This window comes from Fringilla coelebs, assembly GCF_963513975.1.
Source record: "Fringilla coelebs genome assembly, chromosome: 8".
In the NCBI taxonomy this organism is placed as follows: Eukaryota; Metazoa; Chordata; class Aves; order Passeriformes; family Fringillidae; genus Fringilla; species Fringilla coelebs.
The window spans coordinates 4,759,272-4,786,200 of record NC_140066.1 but is presented as its reverse complement, the minus strand read 5'-3'; the positions used below and the strand labels follow the sequence as shown (position 1 = coordinate 4,786,200).

General features: G+C 44.4%; 1 protein-coding gene across 1 annotated transcript in view; it reads left to right on the top strand.

Annotated features, from left to right (window-relative positions):
- The window catches only part of PTEN (phosphatase and tensin homolog), a 48,144-nt gene extending 21,776 nt beyond the window's left edge, over positions 1-26,368 (top strand). The window contains exons 4-9 of the mRNA XM_084209973.1: positions 3,272-3,315; positions 6,418-6,656; positions 11,832-11,973; positions 14,401-14,567; positions 21,281-21,505; positions 22,771-26,368. Coding sequence (XP_084066099.1) covers positions 3,272-3,315; positions 6,418-6,656; positions 11,832-11,973; positions 14,401-14,567; positions 21,281-21,505; positions 22,771-22,956 — 1,003 coding nt within the window. The 3' untranslated portion in view covers positions 22,957-26,368. The remainder of the gene's footprint in view (positions 1-3,271; positions 3,316-6,417; positions 6,657-11,831; positions 11,974-14,400; positions 14,568-21,280; positions 21,506-22,770) is intronic.
- The last annotated feature ends 561 nt before the right edge of the window (positions 26,369-26,929 follow it).

Sequence of the window (26,929 nt, the reverse complement as noted above, 5' to 3'; positions counted from 1 at the left end):
GCAGCTAAAGCCTCTTTCCTGCTGCTGCCTGGGGCCAGTGCAGCTGTCACCTGCTGGGGAGGGTGGCTTTGTGTCCCTGACAGGGTCTGGGTGTGCTCAGCCCCTTGTTCCAGTGTGGCTCCTGAGGTGCCAGGTAACAACCAGAGCCTGCTGGAGGAGATTTGTCAGAAAGGAGCATTTTAGGAAGAGTGATGAGCAGCATCTTTTCAAGTAGCACCTCCCTGAGGAGCTCCTTGCTAAGTTTCCACTTTGCTGACTGCCAGCTGCTTTTTTTTTTTACTGTAAAAAAAGCACAGCTCAGTCCCCCAGCCCTGCACAGGAACAGCTTTTTAAAGTTTGTAAGTGAGAAGAGCATTGATGAGATGAATGCATTTGATATTTCTGTTGCTGCTCTCTGTGTTTTCAGCTGTAAAAAAACTTTTCCAGGTGTGCCAAAAGTTTTTGTTTTCAGTTTCCTTATATAAAAATTGATTTTCTTGTTGTTAACTGCAAAACAATCACAAATGAATCGTGCTAGAATTACTTTATTCATCTTCAGATGAAAAATTTTGGAGGATAAAACTGTCTGGAGAGATCTTAATGCTTGTGCAGGCAAATTTTATAAATATAAAATGCCATCAGGTGAATTGTGGCAATGTTTGGTCAGGAGATGGGAAGGAATTGCATCCATCAGGTGTTCCAGAGAACTCTTTCTTCAGATTAAATTGATCCTTTGTAAATAATGATCTATTGTCTGTGTTTCAAAGGAGGAGGTGGGAGTTCAGAGGAGTTACATGATTATAGTCAGAATTATTTCAAAATCTGTCATGGGATTTGAGTTCCCTTAAGGTAGCTGTTCCATGAAGTTGATAATAATGTGTGTATTGAGCAGTTTTATCTCAAAGGATTGAGAGATTTTTCTGAAACTATGTCAGTTATGCCCCATCCTCGCATCTTGGCTTTTAACTTCCCAGCACTTTGAGCAGTTTAATTTTCCTTCTTGTGTTGCTTCTGTCCTGTTTACCTTTACTGACTATTTCTTTAGTATTCTCTTTAAATCTGTTTTAAATCTCCTTTAAATCTGTTCTTCCACTTGTATCTCCTAACTTGCCATGCTGACAGATTGTCATCTGCCCTGTTGTAATCATCTCCATCTTCTCCAGTGGGTTTCCTTGAGCTGTCCTGCAGGCAGGTTGGAAGGAAGGAGCTGTGTTGAAAATGGAGATTTCTGTCCTTGCTGTGTCCCTGGGACTGGGCTCTGGCAGAGAAAGCCCCAGGTCCTGTCAGCAATGGCACCTTGAGTGATCAGGAGGGTGCCTGCCTGGCAGCACTTTGCTTCTGGGTTGCTTTAAACTCACTTTAATCCTAAGAACAGCCAAACCCCTCCTTAACCCCAAAAATGCCGCAAAATATTCGGGTTTCACCTGGAGATCTGATGCTTTTTGAGTTTAAACAGTGTTAAACCCCACCCCAAAATGCACTTGAAGCATTAAACCCCCCCAGTATCCCCAAGGAGTGTGTTGGTGGGATTTCTGCTGCAAATACCCACAAATTTAGTGCAGGTGAGCCAAATTCAGTGCAGTGTATCCAGTTGATAGCAAGGATACACAAGCAATGGAGCTCTGCATTGCTTGTGTATCCTTGGTATCAACAAAACTGTTTTTTAATCCCTCATGGTATTCCACTTGATGATGCTCTCTCAAAATTCCAAATTTGATGGTTTTTCTGCCTGTTCATGGATTTTTTTTTTAATGTTTTGAAGACTTTCATCTCTTACTCCCCATTTGAGCTGGATGTTGCTTTAGAAGGAGCAGGAAACTTTCCTGGATGAGATGTTTTGTGGTAACTGCTTTGCTTCCCAGCAGCTTCCCAAATTCCTGTGCTGCTGGCTGCTCCATCCCCCTTGCATGGACATCCTGCATCCAGCTCTCTTCTCAAAGGCTCCAGTGCAGATGATATTTTTTAGGAGTCCCCTCTTAAGTGCCAGCTTAACTTGGTCACTTCTGACCCAGAGGAAGTGTCAGCAATGTGACTGGAGCTGTGAGAGCTGCCAGGCTTTTCCTTAGCAGAGGGTAGAGCTGAGAAGGCTCTGGAATTCAGGGAAAGGGAAGCTCTGAGAGCACAGCAGACCTGCCTGTGGCTGTGTCATGGGCAGAGCTCAGGGCAGCACTGGGAGGTTCCAGTTACAGTCAAACAAGGAGCAGCCCAAAGGTTTGTGTGTCTGAAAGTGTCAGCTAAGCTCCATGTGGCTCCAGAGGCTGCAGTCATAACATACCTGGGGTGCAGAGATGAGTTCATAGCAGTCCTGAAAGTGGTGTGGGAACTGGAATCCTGGGAAGAGCACAGGCTGTAATCAGAACTGAAGATCTAGGTGTGATTTGTCTGCTGTAATGACTGCAGCAGTTGTGTTTCAGCCTGGTGTCCTGTTTCATAGAATCCCAGAATGGTTTGGGTTGGAAGGACCTTAAACCCCATTTTGTTCCACCCCCTGCTGTGGGCAGGGATGCCATTCTCCAGGTCAGGCTGCTCAGGTCCCCATCCAAGCTGGTCTTGGCAGGATTTGAGGCAGGATTGTTCTCAATTTTCCTTTCTGAACTGCACTTCCACTCACATCATCTACCCAGAAATTTAGTGCAGCTGAGCCAGGATTGTGTTCAACCATTGCTTGTGTATCCTTGGTATCAACAAAACTATTTTTTAATCCCTCATGGTATTCTAGTCAATGTGCCATTTCCCAGGTCTGAGGGGAAACGTGGCTGCATGGCCTTCAGGGGTCACTTAAATTCAGGAATCAATGCCAGGAGACAGCAGTGCCACAATCTCTGCTTGATCCAAGTGATCTCTGTGATAATATTAGGGGGTTTGTGGTGGATATCCTTGTGATTTCCATTGCTCTGAGCACCCACGCTGCTGCTGAGGCACCCTGAGCTGTGTTCTGGGTTCAGCATCCCTGCATGAAGGTCCCAGCTCCCTGCTCTCCAGGTGTTTGGCAGCACAAAGCTGCTCATGTCAGGGTTAGAAGGTGCATTCTCAACTCCTACTTGCATAAATTGAGTTACAATGACTAAAACATAGCCATGGACTACAATTACCAGAGGGTAAGTATTTACCTTTCAGTAAAATAATTCACTTTTTAGTGAGCAGTCTGCTTCAAAACATTTTTTTTTTCCTGTGTGTAACCTCTAGTTTTAAATCATAAAGGTGATGGGCATGCATGATTTTCCAGGGTGTGACAGATGCTGGGAGTGCCTCAGAGACTTGTCTTGAACTCTTGTCTGTTTTTCTTTTTCAGATGTGCTGAAAGACATTATGACACCGCCAAATTTAACTGCAGAGGTAGGTTTTACTGCCTGATGTGTGTTCTCTTTAAACCTCAGTGAATGAAGGCCTAAAGGAGGAGCTGATGAATAGTCATGGAGGAGATTTGGGCACAAGGAATGATGTCAGATTGCTTTGAGTCATTGGAAAAACTTGCTATATTCTTGATGCTTTCAAAAAAGTGTGTTCCTGACAGTTAAAGATCAAGATCTAATAAAAAGTCTACAGTTGCAAAAAAAAATTCTGCAGAATGTGTTACACAGAAGTTTCAGTTCTGTGAAGTACAAATTCCTTGTACAATTTACATTTGAGGCTCAGAGGAGTCTGGTTTTTATGAAGGATGGAAATGGAGAACATTTAAGCCATTATCACTATGTGTATAAAGCAACTTTGAGAAGATCTGGCAGAACTTTCAGATGCTAAAATAAAAATTAATTCCCATCTGATGTCTCTTGGGGATGAGTTTGGTCTTAGACACTCTGCAGAACTGCCAAAAGCAGTGGGGAATCTTTCAGGGGTGCCTTTTGACCTCGACTGATGTAGCTGTTGTGTCAGAATTACCTCTCCAGGTAATAAATAAATGCAGATTTACCTTTATTCTTTGGGCAGAGAAGCATTTCTTGCTCAGAAGTTGTGGTTCCTGTGCTTCACATGAGGGTAGATGAGGAGTCCTGGTGCCTACAGAATCGTAGGAGATGAACAAATTTTAAGCTTCTTCTGCATCACAGGCAATGGCTCAACTTCTGTTTTTCATTATTATTATTTTAAACCATCCATCTAATTATGAAAGAGGGTTTAGAACGTGACCAAAATGTAATTGGCTGCTTTAATGTCTGAATATAGAAGGGCTGAAATTGTCTTGTTGAAGTCATCAGCACTTCTGATTTGCTCTCAGGATGTTGAATGACAGTGCCCAGAAACCTCACTCCATACTCAGCAGCAAGGAAAAAGTATTTTAGGATCTGCTTGAGCAGTGCTTTGGGGAAGAAGAGAAGAGGACATGTTCTAATATGGCCACAGCATATGTTTGCTTGAGTTTCTGCTTTCTGATCCGGGGGTGCTCAGCTCCCTTTGCTGTCAATCCCAGCCCCAAATGCTGTTTGTGACAGCAGCACCTTTCACAGCTCCTCTGCACAAGACATGCTGAGTTTTTTTTCATTTTCATCCCCGAATTAGTTAACCTCAGATAACCAAATTGGTGACTCAGGACTTCCCTAAGCAGAGGAACAAAAGTTGTACTTGAAAATCTCCTGAAGTGAACTGACTGCAAAGGGAACTTCTGATTGTACTGAGCATGAAACACCAGAATAGTTCATTATTCACCCAGGATGATCTTGCATCACATTAAACCCCAGACACTGAAAGCTCCTCATCTTCTTTGGGAAGTAGCTTTGTGTCCATGGTTTTTTCCAATTTCTGAAATCCTTCCATGCTGGAATTGCCTTCTGCTTTGCCACAGATTTTCTTTTTTTAAACTCTATGTGCTATTGCTTCTTGCAATGTGTAGGGGCTGGGAGAGGGCAAGCAGGATTATTCTCCATTGTAAGGAATCAAAATCCATGGAGGAGCTGCACCTTCTCAAGGCCCTGCTCAAGACTGTGCAGCTTAATGTTTCTTTCCTCTTAATCCCTGCACACCATCCCAGGGCACCCATTTCATCTTCTCCAGCTTTGAAGAAAGTACCTCAAGTTTTGCCTTTGATTCCAAATCTTGGAGAGCATCTTTAGCATCCTGTGACTGCTTAGGAGTTTTCAGGTTATTCCTTCAGGTCTTCTTTGCTCCCCTTTCCATGGAAATCTGTAATTTTGATAGACTCAAAGCTGTACAGACCAATTTTTGCAGCTTCATTTCTTAGAAATTTCTAAATAAATTCCATCTTTAAGTTCACATGACTCTTTGGGGATCATTTGGGGAGCCTTTGGATCTTCCATGTGGTGGAAGAGTTTGTGTGTTCATCTTTGTGAACATGTGTTGCCTCTTTAGCAAAGATTGTTCACATTCTCAGCTTCCCCATTTGTTCTGGGAGATGAAGGGGGTAGTCTGAAAACCAAAAGGCTGTGGACTTGTCCTGCAGTCCTTCAGCAGTTCCATGGCTTCATCCCTCCCTTGTGCTCTTGGAGTCCTTGGGGATTCATCAAAAGGAGCCTGCATGTGTGACTAGAGAGTGGTGCTTACGAAACCCGTACAGACACTTGGCAAAAAAATGAAATGTATTCATTTTTAGCCCACAAAAGGAAATGGTGTTTCTAGCTGAGAATTTTGAAGTGTACCAGAGTTGTGTTTGTAAGATCCCAAGGCTTGCAGTGGAGGTTTGGGGTGCACTTCATCAAGTGCTGTTCTGCTGAAACCAGAACTCTGTGTGTAGTTCTGCTGGTCAGGGTGATATTGTCCCTCATCTGATCTGAGGTAGGAGAAGTTTGGGTGCTTCTCTCTGCTTGGTGCTTATTTTTAGCTCTCTTGAGTTTTCCTGCATTTCCTGCATCGCTGGAAATTCTTTTCATCCCTAGATGGAAAAGTGTGTGTGAGTACACCCTTATCAGAAAGGACAGCATTGTTCAGTGCTTTGACTCTAAGCCCCATAAGCATTGCCAGTGCCTTACCTGAGATTTCTCTCCCAATTACCATTTTTGAAATATGGAAATGGCAGGTTTTTGTTTCACAAGGCCTTGGAGCAGATTCTGAGACTTTGTTCCCAATGTAGACCCAGCCACGTTCAGTAATTTTTTAGCAAAGTTCCTGTTGTCTGCTCAGTGACTGAGGTCTGGCCTTGTTCTCTCTCAGCAGGTAGTTTAATTATTGCTGGAGTAATGGCTTTTCACAAGGTTATTCTGTGTGCCTGCACGCTCTTAAATTCTGGAAAATTCATGTTACAGAGCCTGTGCAGCTCAGCTCAATAGAGGTGTGAAATAGTTGCTCCATGGAGCAGGATGCCTGCTTACAGATGAATGGAGAAATGTCTGCTTGTGATACACTGAATAATACTGGAATTAAAAATACATATCAAGATGTGAGATGGGGAGGGGTGATTTGAATAACTTAATTTTTACATGCTTTTCACAAAGGTGACCTGAGCTTGCTTTGCCTTTTGAGGTTCTGATGAACTCCTCTTTCTTCCTGCAGTTGCACAGTACCCTTTTGAAGACCATAACCCACCACAGCTGGAGCTCATCAAACCTTTTTGTGAAGATCTTGACCAGTGGCTAAGTGAAGATGACAATCATGTGGCAGCAATCCACTGTAAAGCTGGAAAGGGACGAACTGGTGTAATGATTTGTGCATATTTGTTGCATCGAGGCAAGTTTTTAAGGGCCCAAGAAGCCCTAGATTTCTATGGGGAAGTAAGGACCAGAGACAAGAAGGTGAGCTGTTACTGTTCTTCTGTTCCTCTACCTAAAATTTGCTGCTTTTCCTCCTTGAGGTCCATTTGATGCTCAAACCCTTTGTGTTGTCTCATTTAGCTCCAGGAGGATTGGATCAGTGCAGTTGGAAATGGAAAAGCTTTAATCAATCACAACATTAAACCTGATTTTAACATGTCCTGTCCAAGAAGACCTGGCCAGTTGATTTTAAATGGCTTTTTCAGCACTGTTCTGCTGAAAAACAGAGGGGCAGTGAACTTTCTCATTCAGCCTTTTCAGCCCAAATGAGAGGATTGTTCCAGCTGATTTTTGCCTGAATGGATGAGTTGTTCATCTCCTCAAGTTCCCTTAACTGCTGTGATGGGGTTTGGAGGTGCATTGGGGAATATCCCAACTGGAACACCCTTGTCTGTAAAGGTAGTTAAGGACCTTTCTGGCAGGGTTAGGCCTCATCAATGAGAATTTAACCTCCTTATTTGAAATTTTCTCCAAAGATGATAAGATATGACTTTTAAGGTCATTTTAGCAAGTTTCCCTGCTCATCTTCCATTATTTCCTTGAGTATGTTGGTTGATCATCCCTGCAGGCCAGTTTCAACCTGCTCAAGCACAGAGCTCTCCCTGTTCCTGCAGTATTTACACAAAGTATTAATTTCAGTGTGTTGGTCTCCAGTAACAAGAGCTACGTGTCTGAAGGCTCTTGAGAGCATAAATGTCACATAAAGAATTTTAGAATTTGGCTGTTGATGCATTAGAAATGAGCAAGAAACTCCTCAGTCTGCTCTGCTGACAAGGTGGAGCTGTTATTCCATGTCCTGAGTTGGTTGTGGTGTCATGCTGGAGTGGAGATCAAGGTTTCCCATCAAAACTTTGTGGTTTTTGGTAAAAGTGCATGATAGAGACAAGGAATGAGCAGTGTGCTGAATAAACAGAGTAGATAACTCCTGCTGATAAGGGTTATCTCCAGAGCTGGATAAAGCAGCATGAAAACTACAGAACTGAGCAGATACACAGTGAAATGCTGTGCCTCAGTTTCCCTTCTGTGAAAAGAAGGTTGTATTTCTGCAAGTTGGGGGTTTTTCAGTACCCCAGGGGTACCTTGGGCATCTTGGAGGGGAGGGAGAGCTCAGAAAAGAGGAGTAGGGAGAGCCTTGTTTACCTGACTGTAAATACTGTCTGTAACCAGCAGCTTGTTTTGGTTTCAGTGTCTCTACTGCAAGAGTTGACTTTTTTCCCTTCCCAGCTCCACTTGAGCTTGGTTATCTTGATGTGGCCAGTGGGCAGCATGTGATTCACATAATCCTTCAGTAGTGTTTATAAACAGGTATTGCAGTGCAGGTTTCTGGAGCCTTTTCTTCCCTTGTGGCCCATATTTCAGTGTTATATGTCAAGTGCTGCTCTCTGATTTGATATTTCACCACACCTTTGTATAGCTGACTTCCTCAATTCAAAGTCAATGAGGCATCAAAAGAGCTGTTTGCACAAAGGGACAAGCAAATGCCTTTTTTCTTTCTTTTTGGGCCAACATAGATATGATAAAGGAAAACTGGCTTTAATAGGGACCAGATTTTCTTGGATTAAAGCAAGGACAACTTTGCACCTGTAGCTGCTGAGAACAGCCCAGCTACAATCCCTGCTGCCATTAATGCTCACAGCAGAGTGCTGCTGTGCTGGCAGGAAGTGTGAGTCTAATTGCAAGAGGAAGTATGACTAATTGGTCAAGAGCACAGCCCTGAGTACTTCTGGAGCCAGCTTTTCCCAAGTGCCTGCTGGGAGAAGCAGCTCCAGGGAGGCCTTTGCACCATCAAGTGAGAGTTGTTGGAGGTGAGGCTCAGAGTTGCTGCACGGGCTGTTCTTGTGCTGGGCAACAAGACATGGCAGAGCCCAGGCTGTCTCTGAGCAAACCCTCTCATGGGGTATTTTATTTCCTCTACAAGCTGCCTCTTTTGGCTTCTGAAACTCTTTGTAGTGGGGGGAGCTTAGTCAGAAGAAGGGAGTGGTGAAGATTAGGAAGTGTGGGCTGCATGGTTGTGTCTGTCTGGCTCCACCGCTGTAGAACACGAGTGACTTTTATTTTCCTTTTGAACCAAAGGAGACAAAGGACTTTCTGGAATGGGATAAAGACCAATATTTGTCTGTTGTCAGAGCTGGGGAAGAAGTAACCCCCCCAAAAGTCTTCTAAAGAAGCTGCTACTGCTGTATGAAGTGATTAGTTTATCCCACTTTTTTCATATGGTAGATATGCCATACTACTGTGGTGACAAAGACTGGCAGCTTACCTTCCCACAGCTGGAGAAGGTCTTTATTTATTCCTGCTTCTGCCTTGGAGGGTTTTGTGGTGAGGATTAGGCTTGGAAAGCAGCTCAGTGGATAGGGATCAGCTGTTCAAGTGCTGGAGATGCTCCACTCAGGAGCATTCTTTGAGCACCATAGAGTTTGATTTTCAAGGATGGCTCCTAAGAGTTCTCATATGGGGAAGGGCTGAGAGAATGGGAGTTCTTCAGCCTGGAGAAGAGAAGCCTTGGGGTGACCTCCAGTACCTGAAGGAGCTGACAAGAAAGATGGAGAGAGACTCTGTACAAGGGCCTGGAGGAACAGGACAAGGGGAATGGCTTCATGCTGACAGAGTAGGGTTAGATGGGATTTTGGGAAGGAATTCTACCCTGAGAAGGCTGGGAGTACCCAGAGCAGCTGTGGCTGCCCCTGGGTCTCTGAAAGTGTCCAAGGTCAGGCTGGACATTGGGGTTTGGAGCACCTGGGACAGTGGAAGGTGTCCCTGCCCATGGTGTGACACTGGATGGGCTTTAAGTCCCTTCCAGCCCAGACCATGCTGCGTTTCTGTGGTGTTGCTATAACTGAAGAGGAAGTGAAACCCAATTACTTTGTGTGAGGAAGCCTCAGAATGACCCTGTGAGCAGGGCAGAGTTCCCATGTCTGGTGTCAGAGCTCATCAGTTGTGGTGTCTGTTTGGTGGACATGCCCAGGTGCCAACCTCTGCCAAACCTGGTGCTCTGAGCCTGCAGCTTCACTCTCACAGTAGGCTATGTTCTAAAGGGAGTGGGAGAATATTGTTTCCAAAATATTCTTCATAGTCCTGCCTGTGTTACATGAAGAGCAGAACCTGGCAATGTTTGGGATGCCCTGGAAAGCTCTGGCATAGGGACCAGAGGAGTTTGTCTCACATCCATTTTAAAATTGTGGTGGGAAATACAAGCTTGAACTACTTCCCTGTCCTTATTCTTCTGAGTGCTGGTTGATTGCACCCCTTGGAATATTGTTAGGAAAGTGTTCTAATTGGATTTCAGACCTTTGGAAATGGAGAACTCTGAGTTCTGCTTCAGTGGGACTGCTTTTAGGGTCTCAGGATCTAAGGGCTGTGTCTCCAGGGAGTCAGACTGTGGCTGCAGGGCTAAAACTGCCCTGTTGGACAAAAAAAAACTGGCTTTGCTGTGGTTTTGACTGGCAGTGTGAAAGTGTTTCCTTGGTTCTGGTCCCAGCCTTGCTTGTCCTGGCCAGGTGTCCTGGGGTTTTTCCATAGGACATCCATTATGGCCTGAGGAAGCTCTGGGCAGAGAGGGGTGTGTTCTCCTCACCTCTGTGCTTTCCTCCTGCCTGGCAGCCCTGGCAAGCACTGCTGGGGCTGGGATTTGCTCAGTCCTGAAGCTCAGATCCCAGGAAGGAGAACTTTAGAGCTCCCTTAAGGAGTGGGTGTGATAAGCACTGAGGACATCTGAGCCAAAAGCAGGGCCAGTGTACAAGGCTGCATGGGAAGGTCATTGTGCAAGTGCTGCAGGGAAAGGGCTTTTGTGTAGTTTAGAAGCAGCTCAAGTGATAAGGAGACATAATAATCAACATTTAAAAAAAAAATGGCAGGAAGTGACTATTTTCATGTGTGCATAATAGAGATTTACTAAATTAAAAGCACTCTTAGCTTCTGGCTGTTGTGAGGTGAAACTAAAAGTTTATAGAAATATGAGGTCTAGGTTGTGTCACCAAATGCTCACAGACTTGTGTATGAAAAATCTTTGTTTATCCCCAGTTTATTCCAATTCCACATTCAGTTTTAATCAGAAAGATTCCTTACTGATGCTGTTGCAAGTCTGCAGTTACAGGTTGTTCTAGACCACGTTTTCTGGGAAATGAAATAATTTTTCATCTCTATCTAAATTTTACTTGAAAGTATTGGCTCTAAAAGCTTTAAAACTTTTCCCTTATTTGAAGCTTTGAGCTGATTTAAAATCAGTAATAAAAACATTCTTAGGCTTTACGCTCTCAAAGCAAATGTTTACCTCAGAGTTTCAACACTTTGGGCTGTTGGGCCTGTTTTAATGAAACTTTCCACATTTTTGGGAAAATATTCCAGGATGTTTTGTAAAGAGAAGGCAGCACCAGTTTTGAGTACAGTGATATTAGCAAACATTAGTCAAAAGATTAAAATCCTGTTAAAATGTAATTGCTGGAGTGGTAGATTTTAGAATTCCTAAATGTAGTGGTGCTTTAAAGTTAGAGTATGTTCAAGGCACCTCTTGTTAAACGTTTTTTGCTCTCCATCCCCAAAAAAGCAGCAGCATGAGACTATTTTTGACATGACCCTCAGGGTGTCTGTGGTGTTTGTTTTTAAGAAATGAGAAAAATCTGCATTCTTTGTTTCATTGCTGGACATGGGTGTTTGGAGAGCACAGAATCACAGAAGGGTTTGGGTTGGAAGGGACCTTAGAGGGTTGTTCCAGCTCTCCTGTCATGTCAGGGACACCTTCCACCATCCCAGGCTGGCCTTGGACACTTCCAGGGGCAGCCACAGCTTCTCTGGGCACCCTGTGCCAGGGCCTGCCCACCTTCCTAGGGAAGGATTTCTTCCCAATATCCCCTCTGGCAGTGGGAAGCCATTCCCCCTTGTCCTTGTCACTCCAGGTTCCCTTTCCATGTTTCCTGTAGCCCCTCCAGGCACACAATTTGGTCACCCCAAAGCTTCTCCTCTCTGGGCTGAAGGATCCCAATTCCCCCAGCCTTTCCTGGTGGCAGAGGTGCTCCGTGCCCTGAGTTCCTGGCAGAGCAGTGCCCTGCTCTGTGTGCTGCTCAGCAGTGACTGAGCTGCTCTTTGTGCTGGAGGTGATGGGCAGGAAGCCTTCAGTGATGCTGCTCCAAGGTTTCTGACCCTTGTTTTCCCTCTGTTTAGGGAGTGACAATTCCCAGTCAGAGACGCTACGTGTACTACTATAGCTACCTGTTAAAGAATCACCTGGATTACAGACCAGTGGCACTGCTGTTCCACAAGATGATGTTTGAAACAATTCCCATGTTCAGCAGCGGAACTTGCAGTAAGTACCAGCAGCCCTTCACCTCTGCTAGGGACCCTGGTGGCATTTGGGATGGGGTGATGGCACCAAGAGCTGCACATCTCGGAGGAAATCACATGGAAACAGCTCACAGGCCAGAATCTGCTGGCTTTGTGGGCTCTGTCCTCTGGGACCTCCCAGGTGTAGGCTGTGAAGCACTCAGGGCTGTTTTACTGCATGCAGGTGTGTTAATGGTTTGGAGATAAGTGATTCCAGCTGGAAAAGACCTCTAAGGGTGAGTCCAGCCTGTGCCCAGTGCCCACCTTGTCACCCAGAGTACTGAGTGCCACATCCATTCCACCATTTTATGTATATTTCGCTATTTGCTCCTTACTTTTATGGAAAGCCTCCTTTTTTTTTAACACAGCAACTCTTGGGAAACATGAATTGCTGAAAAACATTTGCCTAATGGCATGTTGGCTTCCAATGCAGCAACATCATTCTTCCCATGATGTTAAAAAAATAAATAAATAAATGAATCAGTTCAACTGGGTAAATACCTAATTAACTCTGGAATAAACTTTTCTTTATGTGGAGGTTTCTAAAGCATTAATACACCTGTAAATGATTAATCTCATCTGCTTATACACTGTGTTAGTGAGGAACAGCAGATTTTGTGAAGTTTTGAAATACAAAAACAAATTCTACTCTGTCCTGTGGGCTTTGTTACAGAGCAGTGACTGCCTTGTGTTGCGTGCTTGGTTTTTGTTGGTGGAAAAAATCTGTTGGTTTTGCTTTGGGGATTACAGCAATGTGTAATTAATTCCAGTGCCTCCTGTGGCTTTGATTAAAATTGCCCTGTTAATATTGTTGTGAGACAGTACCTGAACATGTAACACACACAAGAAACAATGGAGCAGCTTGTCAGCCTCTACAGGAGGAGGGAGGGAGGAGCCTCTGCCAAAATCCCTCTACCTTAGGGAAGAGGTGTGGAGGTTACAGATTTCTGCAATTACCACTTATTTCATGTTTTGGATGTATTTTTGAGGCTGAACTGCTCAAGTGAGTGCTGACTTGTGTGTCCATGGGAGGATGTTGGGTTGGACAACAGATTCCCCAAGCACCTGAGAAGCTAAAGTAGCTCTCAAGCTCAGCAGTTGTGTGCTGCAATATTTTAAGTTTCTGTGGAGTTCCCAGTGATTTTTCAGAATGTGAAGTCGATGGGGTTGTGTCTGTAGTTGTGCTGTCAGCTGTGCTGGCAGTAATTTTACCAACCTGGTAACTTTCAATCTGCCTTCCTTGGTATCATTCTGCTGCTCTAAAGGTGCTGAGAGGGCAGGGTCCAGCCTCTGGGGCTGAATGAGGGGGTGACAGAGTTTCACAGCTCTGAGAGTTCAAGGGACATAAGGGCAGGAAGAGGAGGTTGTGTGGGGAACCTCACAGCACCTTCCAGGGTCTGGAGGGTTTACAGGGAAGCTGGAGAGGGACCCTGCAACAGGAGCAGGTGGTGATGGGACAGGGAGGAATGAATTGACACTGCCAGAGGGGAAATTCAGGTGAGATACAGGAGGAATTGTTCCCTGGCAGGGTGGGCAGGCCCTGGCACAGGGTGCCCAGAGCAGCTGGGGCTGCCCCTGGATCCCTGGCAGTGCCCAAGGCCAGGCTGGACTTTGGGGCTTGAGCAGCCTGGGATGGTGGAAGGTGTCACTGCCATGGCAGGGGTGGCACTGGATGGGCTTTAAGGTCCCTTCCCACCCAAACCAGGGATTCTCTGAGCCTGCCAGTAATGGTGTCATCACTGGGCCCTTCAGTAGGACAATGTGGGTGTGTTTAGCAGGGACTTGCACAGCTCTGCAGGGCTGTGTCTGACCTGACCATTTCCAAAGCTCTTCCTAAACTGGACCAAAAAGCCCTTTTAATTTCAGAGTTACCCCTGCAGATTTAACTGGGGAAGTGATGCCATGGCTGGCACTTCTCTGGTGATGGTGACTGACAGGACCAGCTTTTAGGCTCTTCTGATTGGTTTTTGGTGGTCATGTTCAGTTTTGTCCTTGTTTTTGCTTGTTTGTGTAAGAGTAGAGTCAGTTTGTGCTGACATGACCAGCCACTCTGCAACTGGAAGAGGTGAGAGAGAATAAAACCTCTCACTTTGGTGAGAGGAGGGGGAAAATGCAAGGAACAGTCAAGTAATTCACATTTTGCAGTCATTATATGAAAAAGAAATAACATTTTAGGAACTCCTTAGTGGCCTGAAAGTATTGCCATGAAGGACAAAAATCTCTAAGGCTGTTTCCAGTAGCATCTGGCAAAGTTTGATCCCCTGTGGTGTTAAACCCTTAAGAGAAATTTAGCTAACTTTGAAAACATCATAGCTCACGATTTTATTTCTGCTACCAATGTTTTGCTTTTTTTTTTTTTGGCCACTCTGGTGGCTTTTCTCACTAAGTGCCACTCTGTTCTGTCTCACAGATCCTCAGTTTGTGGTGTACCAGCTAAAGGTAAAGATATTCACCTCCCCTTCAGGACCCTCCCGACGTGAAGACAAGTACATGTACTTTGAATTCCCTCAACCTTTGCCCGTGTGTGGTGATATCAAAGTGGAATTTTTCCACAAACAGAACAAGATGTTGAAAAAGGTTGGTTTCCTCGCTTTTTTTTTGAAAAATGTTGTCAAGCCAGCCCCTGATTCTTGGGGGTTGGGATGTTGGTTATTTTTCAGGCATGTGTAATCACAGAGTTTAATTCTTTGATGTCTGGTTTTCCCAAGGAGCCAATGGACCACAAAATGAAAGTTGGATGTTTGGGGAGTTGTGAGATGAAGTACAAAGGTTGGGTAAAAATGATCCTGGTCTGTATTGCAGTCTTTTGGGTAGTAATGAGTAATCTAATGGAGGAAGAAACATTCACCTTCTAAAAATAGACTTGCATACTGAGCAAGTTAACTCCAGCTGTTTTCTTCACTAAATTTTCTTGAGGTTTGAGCAGGCACAGAAGATCCTGTCTGTGCTGTTGGCTGATTTGTACCCATCTGTCAAATTTAGCTGAATTTCTGAGATAATTGAGTTCCCACGCACTTTGTAAAAGTATCTCTGCAATCTCTTCCACCACCTCTCTGTTCCCAGCAGCAGTGCCTTGACATGAGAGGTTTAGAGAATTCCCTCAGAGCTGAGGATTTTATTAGGGTCTCAGTTGTGGAAAAAAAAAATAAAATTAACCTAGGACTTCCTTTGAAACCAAAGTCAGCCAGTTCTTAAAGCTGAATTCTTGAGTTTCTTTAGTTCTGGTGCTTGTGAGTCACTTTGGATCTACCAGAGTGAAAGGTGAGGATGAGACTGTGCTGATTAAAGGCTATCTTGATATTTGCTACTTAAAACTTCCTCATCAGTAGCTACTCACTCTTGAGTGGAGGTTAGAAAACTTAAGGGCATTCAGTGAGTGAATTCATAAAAGGAAGAAATGCTCAAATGGATCAGGAGACAAAGAAGTGATGGGGTAACATCACTTAAAGCTGTGCACACAGGTTGTACCTGCCAGCTGTGTGTGAGTGAACTGTTGTGTGGGCTTGCTTGTGTGAACAAGTTTAATTCAGGTGCTGGTGTCTGCAGAAGTTCCTGGACAGTTCCTTGGTGGCCCTGTTTTCCTTCTCTGCCTGTTTGAGGAGGTGCTTTAATTGGTCAGTGCAGGTATGTGCAGTACAGAGGCTGTAAAAGCAGTTTAAAAGTAGAAATCTTGTTTCAAAGCTGAGATTATTGACATGCAAGCAGCCAGTTCTGAGAAGAGACTTCTGCAGGAGCACCCATTGAATCTTGTGGGCTGAGCATGAGGGATGCAGGGAGGAGCTGATGCAAAGCCCCAGCATGTGAGACATTTATCTGCTCTCTCCTTTGTGCACTGTGAGTTTATTGCTCTTTGCCATGACCTGATGGGAAGTGCTGTGCTGCCCTGCCCATCCCTGAAATACCAGTGTGCAGCTCAGGGTCTTGGCTTTGCAGCCCCAGGAACAAGCTGCTGTTTGGTTTTACCCCCTGGAGATTTGTTTTAAAATTTCTTTTACCCCTGGAGAGAGCACTGAGATGCAGAGACAGTGTAGTGAGAGCCCCTCATGAGCACCTACAATTTCTGCAGTATGAGTTGGGTCTTCAGGAGTGTGTAGAAGTGCAACACCACAGCAGGAGGATTACTGTGCTGGAGTTTCATTTCACAGTGTCAGATTGTGGTTTCTATTCTTAAGAATCTTTGTAGTTTCTGAGTAGCTGGTTGGTTTTTTTTGTGTTGTTTTTTTTCTTTTTTTTGTCTATTCTTATCAAATACCCAGACTGTCTGGGTTTTGTGGATTACAGGTAATGCAGAGGTGCTCAGTTTCTCAGTGTTTTTGGCCTGGTAGAGCCAAAGAAATGGTGAAGGTGGTTCTTTTCACATCTGCAAACTTTTCTGAGATGGAAACTGCTCCTTCATCACCTAGTTAAAAAAAACACCTTGATAATCTCTCTAAAATATCTGTTGAATCAAGTGTCTTATTGTCTCAGCTTTCAGTATGAATGGAGGACAGAGGAAAATAGGTGTGAGATGTTCCACAGTTGTGGTAAGGTCACCTCCCTTAGCTCTGCTGCAAACTCAGGAGCTGATCCTTCCACATGGTCCTTGCACAGGTTGTTGCATAAAGTGAATGAGGTGTGAGAACAGGGCAGAGGGGAACATTGGTGCCAGAAGAACCTACCTGGGCTCAAACTGAGCACATTTCTCTCTCCAGCTGTTCCACATCTGTCCCTCTTCCTTTTCTACATCAGCTATCTACACAATTTTTACCCAAAACTGAAGGCCCTCCACTGGGGAAGCTGGTATTTTAAAGATGCCTTTATGCAATAATCACCTAATTAATGAGGAGCAGCATAATTAGGAGTAACAGCATCTTATCTTTCAGAGATTCTGCTTTATTAACCAGGTTTGTGAAAAGTGGAATTATAAGTCTGTTGCCTGTCAGTGGTTCTTGTTCCTCACAGGTTTTCTGTTAGCAGAATACAGGTAGCTAAAGAAGTCTTAAAGACACCACATATTGACCAGTCTGAATTTTAACTTTAGCATAATAAAAAAACCTAATAATATTAATTAAAAGTGTAATTCCTGATCCATTCTGAGCCTCAGGCTGGAGAATGGCTGTCTCTCATCTCTGGAGATAAAGAAAACTTCTTTGCCCTGGCTCTGACTTGGTGTTTGATAACACTGATGCCCCAGATTCCCTCACCTGTATTTGCTTCCAAATTTCCCAATCCTTTGAAGGACAGCATTATCTGCAGAGCTCTCTGTAAGGAGGGCCCTCCTCAATTTTGGATAAAATTATTATCCAGAAACAAGACAAAACCTAAATGTCTGCAGACCCCCAACATTGCAGAGTCAGTATGAGATTTAAAGCAGCCACATGTCCTTTCTTTTAATGGCAAAAGTTAATTTAGGTAAATTCAGTGGCTTTTGGGAGCTGACCTCAGCCACAGGATCCTTGGTACAGGGCTGGCAGCACTGGAGAAGTTTCATCCCTTCCATAGTTTCTGCCACCTGGCATCAGTTAGGAAGTCCCCAGCTCTTGGTCTTTTCTTGTCTAATCAAGTTGTTTACTTTATCCTCAGACTGTTTCTTCAGTGAGCTGTAGCTACTTCCTTTCAAGAATGAAATGCATGCCCACATGAGAACAAAATGGCTTGAGGCTCAAGTGCTGTGACTGTGGATGAATTTCTGATGGGTAGAAGTTTGTAATTTGGGGGAGTTTTTTGTTTGGTTTTTGAACATGGCTTTTTCTTGTAGTTTAACTGTTCTTCCATCTCAGACTGCTCCTGTAGTTTTGCTGGTGTTTTTTTAGTAGTTTTTCCTCTAGTTTTGCTTCCATGGATCTCTGCAAAGCCTTTTTCTTCCAGTTATTGATGTTGACACGATAATCTGAAAGTATTTCAGAGTATCCTTAGATCACTCGGTTCAGTGGGAGCCTGTTTAAAAATAATACAGAAATCTCCTCATCTTCCTGCCTCCAGAGCCTGGGGCTGAAGGAGACCTTTTTTTTGGGAGTCCTCCCAGTACAAATGAGAGGGAAATGTTGATGTGGGTTTAATTTGTGAGAGTCAGTGGTGTTTTATCCCCAGACTCCAGCGTAGGAGGGCTGACAGCATTGTTTGAGCAGTTGCATTTCATCTCTCAAGCCTTGAGATAAGTTCTGCTGCAGAGTTCAACAAGACTTTGAGCAGTTGTTGTTAAGCAAACGCTGAGGAATGAACTCTGAAAATGTCAGTGTTGATCTCTAAATGGTACAGGAAGTTCCATCAGGGGAACAGGCTGAACCAGGATCCCCATTCTTGGAGAGCATCTCCAGCGCTGCAGGGTGACTGGGAGTGCCTGGGGAATCTCTCTGCAAAAGTTAAACTCTCAGGAGGGCATGGGAACTCCTGATTGATGCCTTAAGTCTTGGATTTGGATCCCAGTCTGCAGCTAGAGACCAGCTCTAGAGTGGAGAATGTTTTTTCTGTCAGTCTGAGACACTGCACGAGGTGGGGACGAGCACTGTTTGTCAGAATTGTGGGATTAAATCAGCCTCTGTCTCATCTGATGCTGCACTGGAGATTTATGGCACAGATTTGGTTATGGGAAGAAGTACATCTGTGGTTTATTTTTTTTTTTTAAGACAGATGTCTGTGATGTAACTGGAAGTGAAGCAAAACACATTGAAAAACAGTCTCTAATACTTTTTTTTTATTTTTTCAGAAGTCTATTCATTAACTTGTGTTATGTGAGCACTTGGTCTGGTATTTTGATTTGCTATATAAAGCCTGAGTTCAGTTCATGCCTTGATTTTTAAAATTCCTATCTTTGGCCCATATTACATCATCTTTCTTCCTTGTCTCCCATGAAATATCTTGGGTCCTGATGCTTCAGCTAAATCCTCACTTTGAATAATGGATTTGCTCTTCAGTGAAAACAGTGACACAGTTATCAGCCTTAAGAGCTAATTCCAAAAAACATGACCAAGTCTTTCCTCAATTTGAGTGGCCATACCATGTTCCAAGACCCATGAACTCAGTTTATTAGGCTAATTAAGTTGTGCAGTGGGAAGGAAAGGAAAATAACTTGATGTTTTAAAAAGCTGGAGGGAGATAAAAGGAGAAATGACCAGCTCAGCTGAGTTGTGGTGTTTAGTTTGAGTCCCTGAAGACCTCTGCAGATTTGTCCCAAGGAACACAGATTAAAAGCTGTCTTGGGAGAGGTTTGTTGTCTGTCAGCCCCTGTCAGTCAAGCTGAGTCCCCCCAGCCCCTAAATGCCAACTAAATCCCTCCTGGTTCTGCACTCATGGAACTGAAGGTGAGGCATGACAAAACTGTGCCTTCTGCTCCTGCTGGCATTGATTCCATCCAGGGGCCTCTTTTCCTGTGGCACTGGGATCAGCACCAGAGGGCTTTCAGCAGGAAAGTGCTGCTTGTCTGTTTGGACCTGAGCAGGAGTAAACCTCTCACCTCCTTGGAGTTCCTTCTGAGGAGGAAGCCTGAGTTGGGGTACCCTGAGCTTGTCTTCACAGGGATTTTTGTCTGCTGCCTCTTCTTCTGGGGCAGAGACATCAGCAGAGTGAAGCCAGGATGTTCATCCTCAACTTCCAGACCCAGGCAGGGCATTCCAGGGCTGCTCCTGGGGAAAGAGGAGGGTGTGAAATGTGTAACCTGCTGACTGCTGCCTCCCATGGATGGGCTCCAACAAGGCTTCTTCAGAGGTGGCATGGCTTGAAGGGACTCAGTGGCAGTGGGAAGCATCTGTTACACCCCCCAAACAACTCATTTGCTAGATTTGATTCCCAAAGTGCTGGAGAGAGGCACGTGGTGAAGTGGGGAACTCAGCTACCAGAAGTGTTCCTGGCTGGATTTTTAATTTCTCTCCTGGGGTCTCTCAGGTGCTTACAAAAATGCAGACAAGCTGGAAGTGGTTTTGTAGGCTTTACCTAAAATACTGAAAATGAGTCTGCTGACCTTTGGCAGAGAGGGACACTTGTGAATTCCCAGTATCCTGTTTAAATCCATTTTTGAGGAGGATGAGTGTGAGTTAAGTAGTCCAGCTCTTCCCTGCCTTCTTTGATTGGCTCAGGAAAATGCTGTGGTTTTTTGCTGGTGCCAAACTGCCTTCAGCAGGAGGCCTGCTCATGTCACACACACTGAAACCACTTCTGTTCCACCTCTGATTTCCCCCCTGCTTCCTTACTAGCAGAGATGAATGGGAAGATAGGGCAGGACGTGGATTTTCCAGTAAGAAATTGGAATTAGAGCTCCTTGGTAAACCAAAATATGTAAGTTAGCTCAGAAGGAGTGAGTTTGTGTTCTGGTGCTGTGTAATACCAAGGAATGTTAGGTTCTGCAATAGCTTGCTTTCCCTGCAGCTTTAGCAGCAATGCTGACCCTTGTGGGAAGAACTGGCCATTTGCAGCCTGGATCCTGAGCCTGAAAAGGCACCTCAGAGTCAAAGAGGAGATTCTGTGTGTGAAGAGCAAGTGGATGTAGCTCGGTGTCAGAGAGAGGGGGGTTTGGTGTGCCAAGGAGAGCTGACCTTGGACACAGCAGCTCTGGGCTGGCAGAAAGCTGGCTCTCCTTCAGAGAGCCCCAGGATCTCTGATACAGGCATGTCCTGCCTCTTGGTGCAGCTGGGGCTGTGGCAGGGTGGAGACTCAAACTGCTGAAGGTCACCTGTCCAGTTCTGCTTGAGCTGGACCTCCTTCAGCTCCCCCTGCCTCGGCTTCTCCCTAAAAACTTCCTGCTGGACAGCAGGCACTGGCTCTGCCTTCCTCTCAGTGCTGCTCAGCAAAGCTCTGCCTGCATGAAAGCACCTATGAATCCTTTACTGATTTGTGGTTTTGCTCAATTGCAGCTATTTCTGTATGACAGTCAGAAAAGCTTTCTGTTACAGGGGAGATTTCAGTATTACTCACCTCAGCTGGTTCACACAGGTTGTTTGTTGAGTTTAGGGATTGCTTGGCAAGGTGTGAGCAAAAAAAATCTATTTATGCCTTGTGATTGCAAGTTTAAGTTTATTGAGTTTGTTATCATCTGCTTTTGTTGCAGGTATGATAGTTTTAAGCCCAGCTCTCTATGAGTAACTTCTAAAAGCTTAATTGGTTCAAATTGAGCTTGATGAATGCAGATTTTTGTGTGCTGTCCAGGAGATGTGGTGAAAATGTCTTTGCATGCGATGTAACAAATGCCATACTGTTGTCCAACCAAGTTTTGCCTGATATTACAAATCTGTTTTTGACCAGATGCTGATAGCAGTACAATTAATGTGCCATTAGTGAATACTAAAGCAAGCTTGTTTTCTGTCTTCTTCCCCCCCCAGGACAAAATGTTTCACTTTTGGGTAAATACATTCTTCATAGGACTGGATGAAAATTCAGACAAAGTAGAAAATGGAAGTCTAGTTGCAGATCAGGAACTTGATGGTATTTTCAGTACAGAGCGCTCAGATAATGATAAGGAATATTTAATCCTTACATTAACAAAAAACGATCTAGACAAAGCAAATAAAGACAAAGCCAACAGATATTTCTCTCCAAACTTCAAGGTCAGTATATTTTATGTGTGAACAAAGCTGAAAAGCTGCATGATTTGTTTGTCTTGCCTTTGGAGGGACCATGTGAAATTGCTGTGTAGAAGCGGAGTTCATGTGTTGGTATTGCCATCACTTAGCAAAGCTTTGAGCTTTGTGCTTCTGGCTGCTTTTTGGGGAGTTCATGCATGTTGAGAGGCTGGGGTTGAAATCTTCAGGTTGTTCCAGGTGTTTGTCAAAGCCATCAGAGGCTGGGAGAGCTGGTGACCAGGTGGCCTCTTCCCTGCTCCAGCTGCATTGCCTGTGGGCTGGCCGCACTGAGCTCCTGAGCTGGTTTGCAGCTGTGCCTGTTCCATGGGAAGCAGAGGGGGCCACAAGGATGATCTGGGGTCTGCAGCATCTCTCTGATGAGGAGCTGGGCCTGGTCAGTCTGGAGAAGGGAAGGGGGATCCATCCCATCAATCCACACCGACATCTCCAGGGGCTGGCAGAGGAGCGTGCCAGGCTCTGTTCTGTCACTGTTCCAGTGACAGGATGAGAAGCAAAGGCCAAAAACTAAAACACAAATTCCACCTCAAGGAAGAACTTCTTTCCATGAGTGTGCAGAGCCCTGGAACAGCTGCCTGGGGAGAGTGTGGAGTCTCCCTCTCTGGATTCATCCCAAGCTCACCTGGAAATGCTCCTGTGCCTAGGCAGGGGCTTGGACTGGATCATCTCCAGAGGTCTTTTCAAGCCCAGCTGTCCTGTGATTCTGGGATTACCTTACCCTGGCACTTTAGCTTTGGGGAGTATGAGCCATTGCCAGCAGTGATTTAAACATGCAAAATGCATTTGTAAGAATTCCAGCATTTTCTGACTTCCTCATAAAAGATCAGCCAGAGCTCATTTGAAGGTAATGGTCACAGCTGCTTGGAGTATTGCTTGGATCAGACTCCCCACACAGGAGTCACCTGTTAGAGAGGGTTCTGCTTATTCCTGTGCACTCTTGCTGCAATCTCCTGCTGCTCTGGGAGTTGGGGAGGGCTGGAGGGTGTGCTGGGATGTCCTGCTGCTGCAGCTCAGGAGCACCTGAGCATTCAGCCAGACACAATTCCTGCAGCTGGCCTGGGAAATCCTGCTGCTGTGCTGGGGTGGTGTTGAGAGGCTGGCAAACCTCTCTGGGGAGAGGAGCATGGATGTGACTCAGGGTAGCCAGGACCTGTGCTGTTTAAAATTGCTTTGTTGCCTGTGCTCAGTTAAGTGCGGGTTCCCTTTTTAAATGTTGTTTTTTCCTTCCCCAGGTGAAGCTATTTTTCACAAAAACAGTAGAAGAGCCATCAAATCCAGAGGCTAGCAGTTCAACTTCTGTAACACCAGATGTTAGTGACAATGAACCTGATCATTATAGATACTCTGACACCACTGACTCTGATCCAGAGAATGAACCTTTTGATGAAGATCAGCATACGCAGATTACAAAAGTCTGAATATTTTTTTTATCAGAGATAAAAAAGAACCATACAAAAAAAAAAAACCATGAAGACAGACAAACTTGAATAAACTGAAAAAAAAAAGGACCTTTCTAAATGGCAAAAGGACATAGTGTCAGATTACCAGTTATAGGAACAATTCTTTCCTGACCAATCTTGTTTTGCCCTACAAATCTACAGGGTTTGACACTTGTCCAGTCGGGGGGGTTAAAGAAAGGTTACGTAGCTCTTATGTATATACCTTTTTGTGTCAAAGGACATTAAAACTTCAATTAGGAACTATAAACATGGCACTTTCCCATTTTATTCCAGTTTTATAAAAGTGGAGACAGACCTAATGTGTATGCGTAGGAATTTTTCCTTTTGTGTTCTGTCACCAAACGAAGTTTCAAAAACCGAAAAGAAAAAAAAAAAAAATTTACAGGTTCACATCCTGCCCCTTTTTTTGCACTTGTGTGGCAACAGAAAAGTCTGCAGTTGGCTAAGAGATGTTTCTAGAAGGTTTTTCCTACATTCTAATGCATGTTTTTTGGATGGGGGCTGGAAGGTGATGCTCGGAAAGGAGCGTGGCCTGTGTACCATATCCGGCTGTTCCATGCACCTTTCCTCAGCATGCTGCCCTAATTCATCCGGGACAATGGGTGAGGAGTCGCCGCTGTCACTGCTTGTTGTTTGTGCATTTTTCATTTTTTTTAAGTGTAATGGTGCTAGAAAAGGCAGCTAGAGAGAGTGATTCTGTCTAGGGGTACAGGAATGAACCTTCACGACACCCACGAGACCCGCGCTATGAAGGGAGACAAGGAATTGGGGTCACGAAAAACAAAACAAAGAAACAAAAACAAAAGGAAACACAGCAACAATGACTTAACCATACAAATGTGGAGGCTATCAACTAAAGTAAGAGCTTGAAACAAATGGTTACAAAATTTGACAATGATTTATTGGGATTTTTTTTTCTGAATTGTAATGGCTGCTCCATCTCCTGTGTAATCAAGGCCAGTGCTAGAAGTCAGATGCTCTTAGTGCAAAAACATCAGTCAACATCGTACATTTATATTAGTAGTTTTTCAATCATATTCCTGCTGTGAATACTTCATGTGCTGCCTTGCAAGCTTTATTTTTTTTTTTTCCCTCTCATGAATATAAAAAGATTTTGTAATGGTGCACAGGAAATGTCATTGGAGATTCTCCAGGTTAGTGTTTGTTTGGAAGATTTCTGATGCATTTATTCAATCAAACCTCTGTCAGCCGTTCCACCCCTTTGACCTTACACATTCTATTACAATGAGTTTTGCAGTTTTGCACACTTTTTTTTTTGTTAAAAAAAAAAAAAGTCATTAACTGTTAGGGAATTTTACTTGAATAATCATTACCTGCAACGTTTAAAAAACGGACATTACACACCAGAGACAGGAAACCAGTGTTGCAGTAAATTCTCAACGCTGTAAATGAAGATTAAAAAGCAGAACTTGTCCCAAATACATTACTATCAAAAACAACCCCTCAAACCACCCAGCAAATTGTTTTCCTAAGCCAAGTGGCAGTGTTGGGTTATTTGTTCCTAGGGTAGGGCTCCAAGTTGGCTTCTGGTGGATGATTGTCATGCCCAGCCCAGGTGGCTCAGGAGTCCAGCTGCTGGCACATCCAGATGTGAGGGGGCCATGGACAGCTGACCCCAAACTGATGCGTTTTTTAGGGTGTAGTACACACATCCCCCCGCTTAATTAACTTGTTGGTGCTGACATGGGAGTTCATGAGCTGTGTTCTCAGCCAGAATTATGAATGGGATCTGTCAGAGCCCTGTACAGCAGCATTAATGGTTGGAATTTGAACCACACAAGGCAGGACTTCCACTAATTACAGTTGGTAAACCGAGGTGTAAAGGGCTTTTAAAGAATTTTTTTTTTCCTTACCTGGTTTCTGTTGGTCATTTCTGCTCCTCAGATTCGTGATTCTAACTTGTAACAAAGCTGGTAATCCGTTCTGACTTACAGGTTTAATTAGACTTTAATGGATCAAGGTTCAGTGCTCATTGTGACGAGCAGGAGGTGGTTTTTCCCTTGGGAACAGGAATTTTAACTCTTACCCTTCCAATCGTGTTTTCACCCCGTCTGGTTTCTAACAGTTGAAAGTTGTGTTGTGCTTAATAAAGCAAAGTGCTCCTGCTTGGAGAGTGTTGGGATCTTGGCAGTGCTGCGTGTCCCACTTTGGATAATCAGGATTGGATGGTGCAGCTCCAGTCGGTGACGCCGGATCGGGAATCAGGACGCAAGGATGGGCTTTTGCACTGTTCTTTTTCCTTTGGAATGTGAAGGTTGGAATGAGGGTTTTGATCTTTTTTTTTTTTTAATTTTTTTTTTTAAATGTTTCGATGTCTTTGAGAAGCCTTGCTTACATTTTATGGTGTAGTCATTGGAAATGGAAAAATGGCATTATATATATATATATATATTATATATATAAATATATATTATACATACTCTCCTATACTTTATTTCAGTTACCACCCCCATAGAAGTTGACAAGAATTGCTATGACTGAAAGGTTTTTGAGTCCTTACTAAAACTTTATTTATGACAGTATTCATAATTAGCTTGAGCTGCATTCTGTAGGTAATCTTTCCTTGAGTTTCCAGACTGTATGCTTCAGCCTGTTGGGATGTGCAAGAGCTTACATGTCTGAAACTACTCGAAGGCATCACTTTGGTAAGAGCTTAACTGTAAGGCCCTGAAGCATCCCCTGGGCTTGGGCAGCCCCAGTGGAAATCTTTGCCACAGCTCCTCCAGGGCAGCTGTGCAAATCAGCCTCCAGATTCCTCCCCGGGGCACACATTGTAAACTGAAAGTGGAGTTTACATGCAGCATCAGAATTAGCTTTCCAAATTCAAAACAAAACAAACAAAAAAAATTCCAAATCTTGAAATAATCCAAAAAGAGGATGCTGGTGTGCAAGTTCCATGTTTAGTCCTAGCAAATGTGTGCAATATGTTAACGATGCCTGTGGTTGCCACGAAGTGCCTCGTTTACCTTCTCAATACTGTTGGAAAGTGTCGTGCATGCAGATGGATGGGGTGGGACTGTGCACTAAAAGGGGCTCCAACTGCAGCGTTTTGGCAGAGCTGCCTTTCTCTGCCACTTCAAATTTTCCAGTCTGTTTTCATATAGCATATATATATATAGATACTAAAAGAAAAAAAAAAAAATCAGTCTGTTAAGCAGCCTTACTCTGATTCAGCCTCTTCAAATACTATTGTGCTGTGCAACAGTGGCTCTGTGTGTAACTGAGAATACACAAAAACCAAGTATGACATGTACAGGATAATGCCTCATACAAATCAGATGTCCGTTTGTTATTGTGTTTAACAACCCTTTATCTCTTAGTGTTAAAACTCCACTTAAAACTGATTAAAGTCTCATTCTTGTCACTGTGTGGGTGTTTTATTGCAGTGTTCTGAGCTTGGCAAACAGCTGAGACGTTGTGCTTGTGAAGCTGTGGAATTTGGAGCGTGGTGCTCAGAGCCAAGGGTGCTCCTTGTGCACGCAGGGATTGGAAGGGAGCTGCAGCTCCAAGGGCTGCTGTGTTCCAGAGGCTTGACCAGGGCAGCAGGGCAACTCCAGATGTGTGCAGAGATATCAAACCCTCACTTTGGTGTCCTGCTGAGGGGCACAGGCACCTCCTGGAGCATCAAACCACACGGGCAGGTGCCTGTCCCCAGTGCCCGAGCAGCTGCAGGAAAGATGGACACAGTAATGACAAGGAGAAAGGGAATGGATTCCCACTGCCAGAGGGATACTGGGAAGAAATCCTTCCCTGGCACAGCTGTGGCTGCCCCTGGATCCCTGAAGTGCCCGAGGCCAGGCTGCACTTTGAACCTTGGAGCAGCCTGGGACAGTGGCAGTGTCCCTGCCCACGGCACTGGATGGGCTCTGAGGTCCCCTCCCTCCCAAACCATTCTGGGATTGTCTCCAAG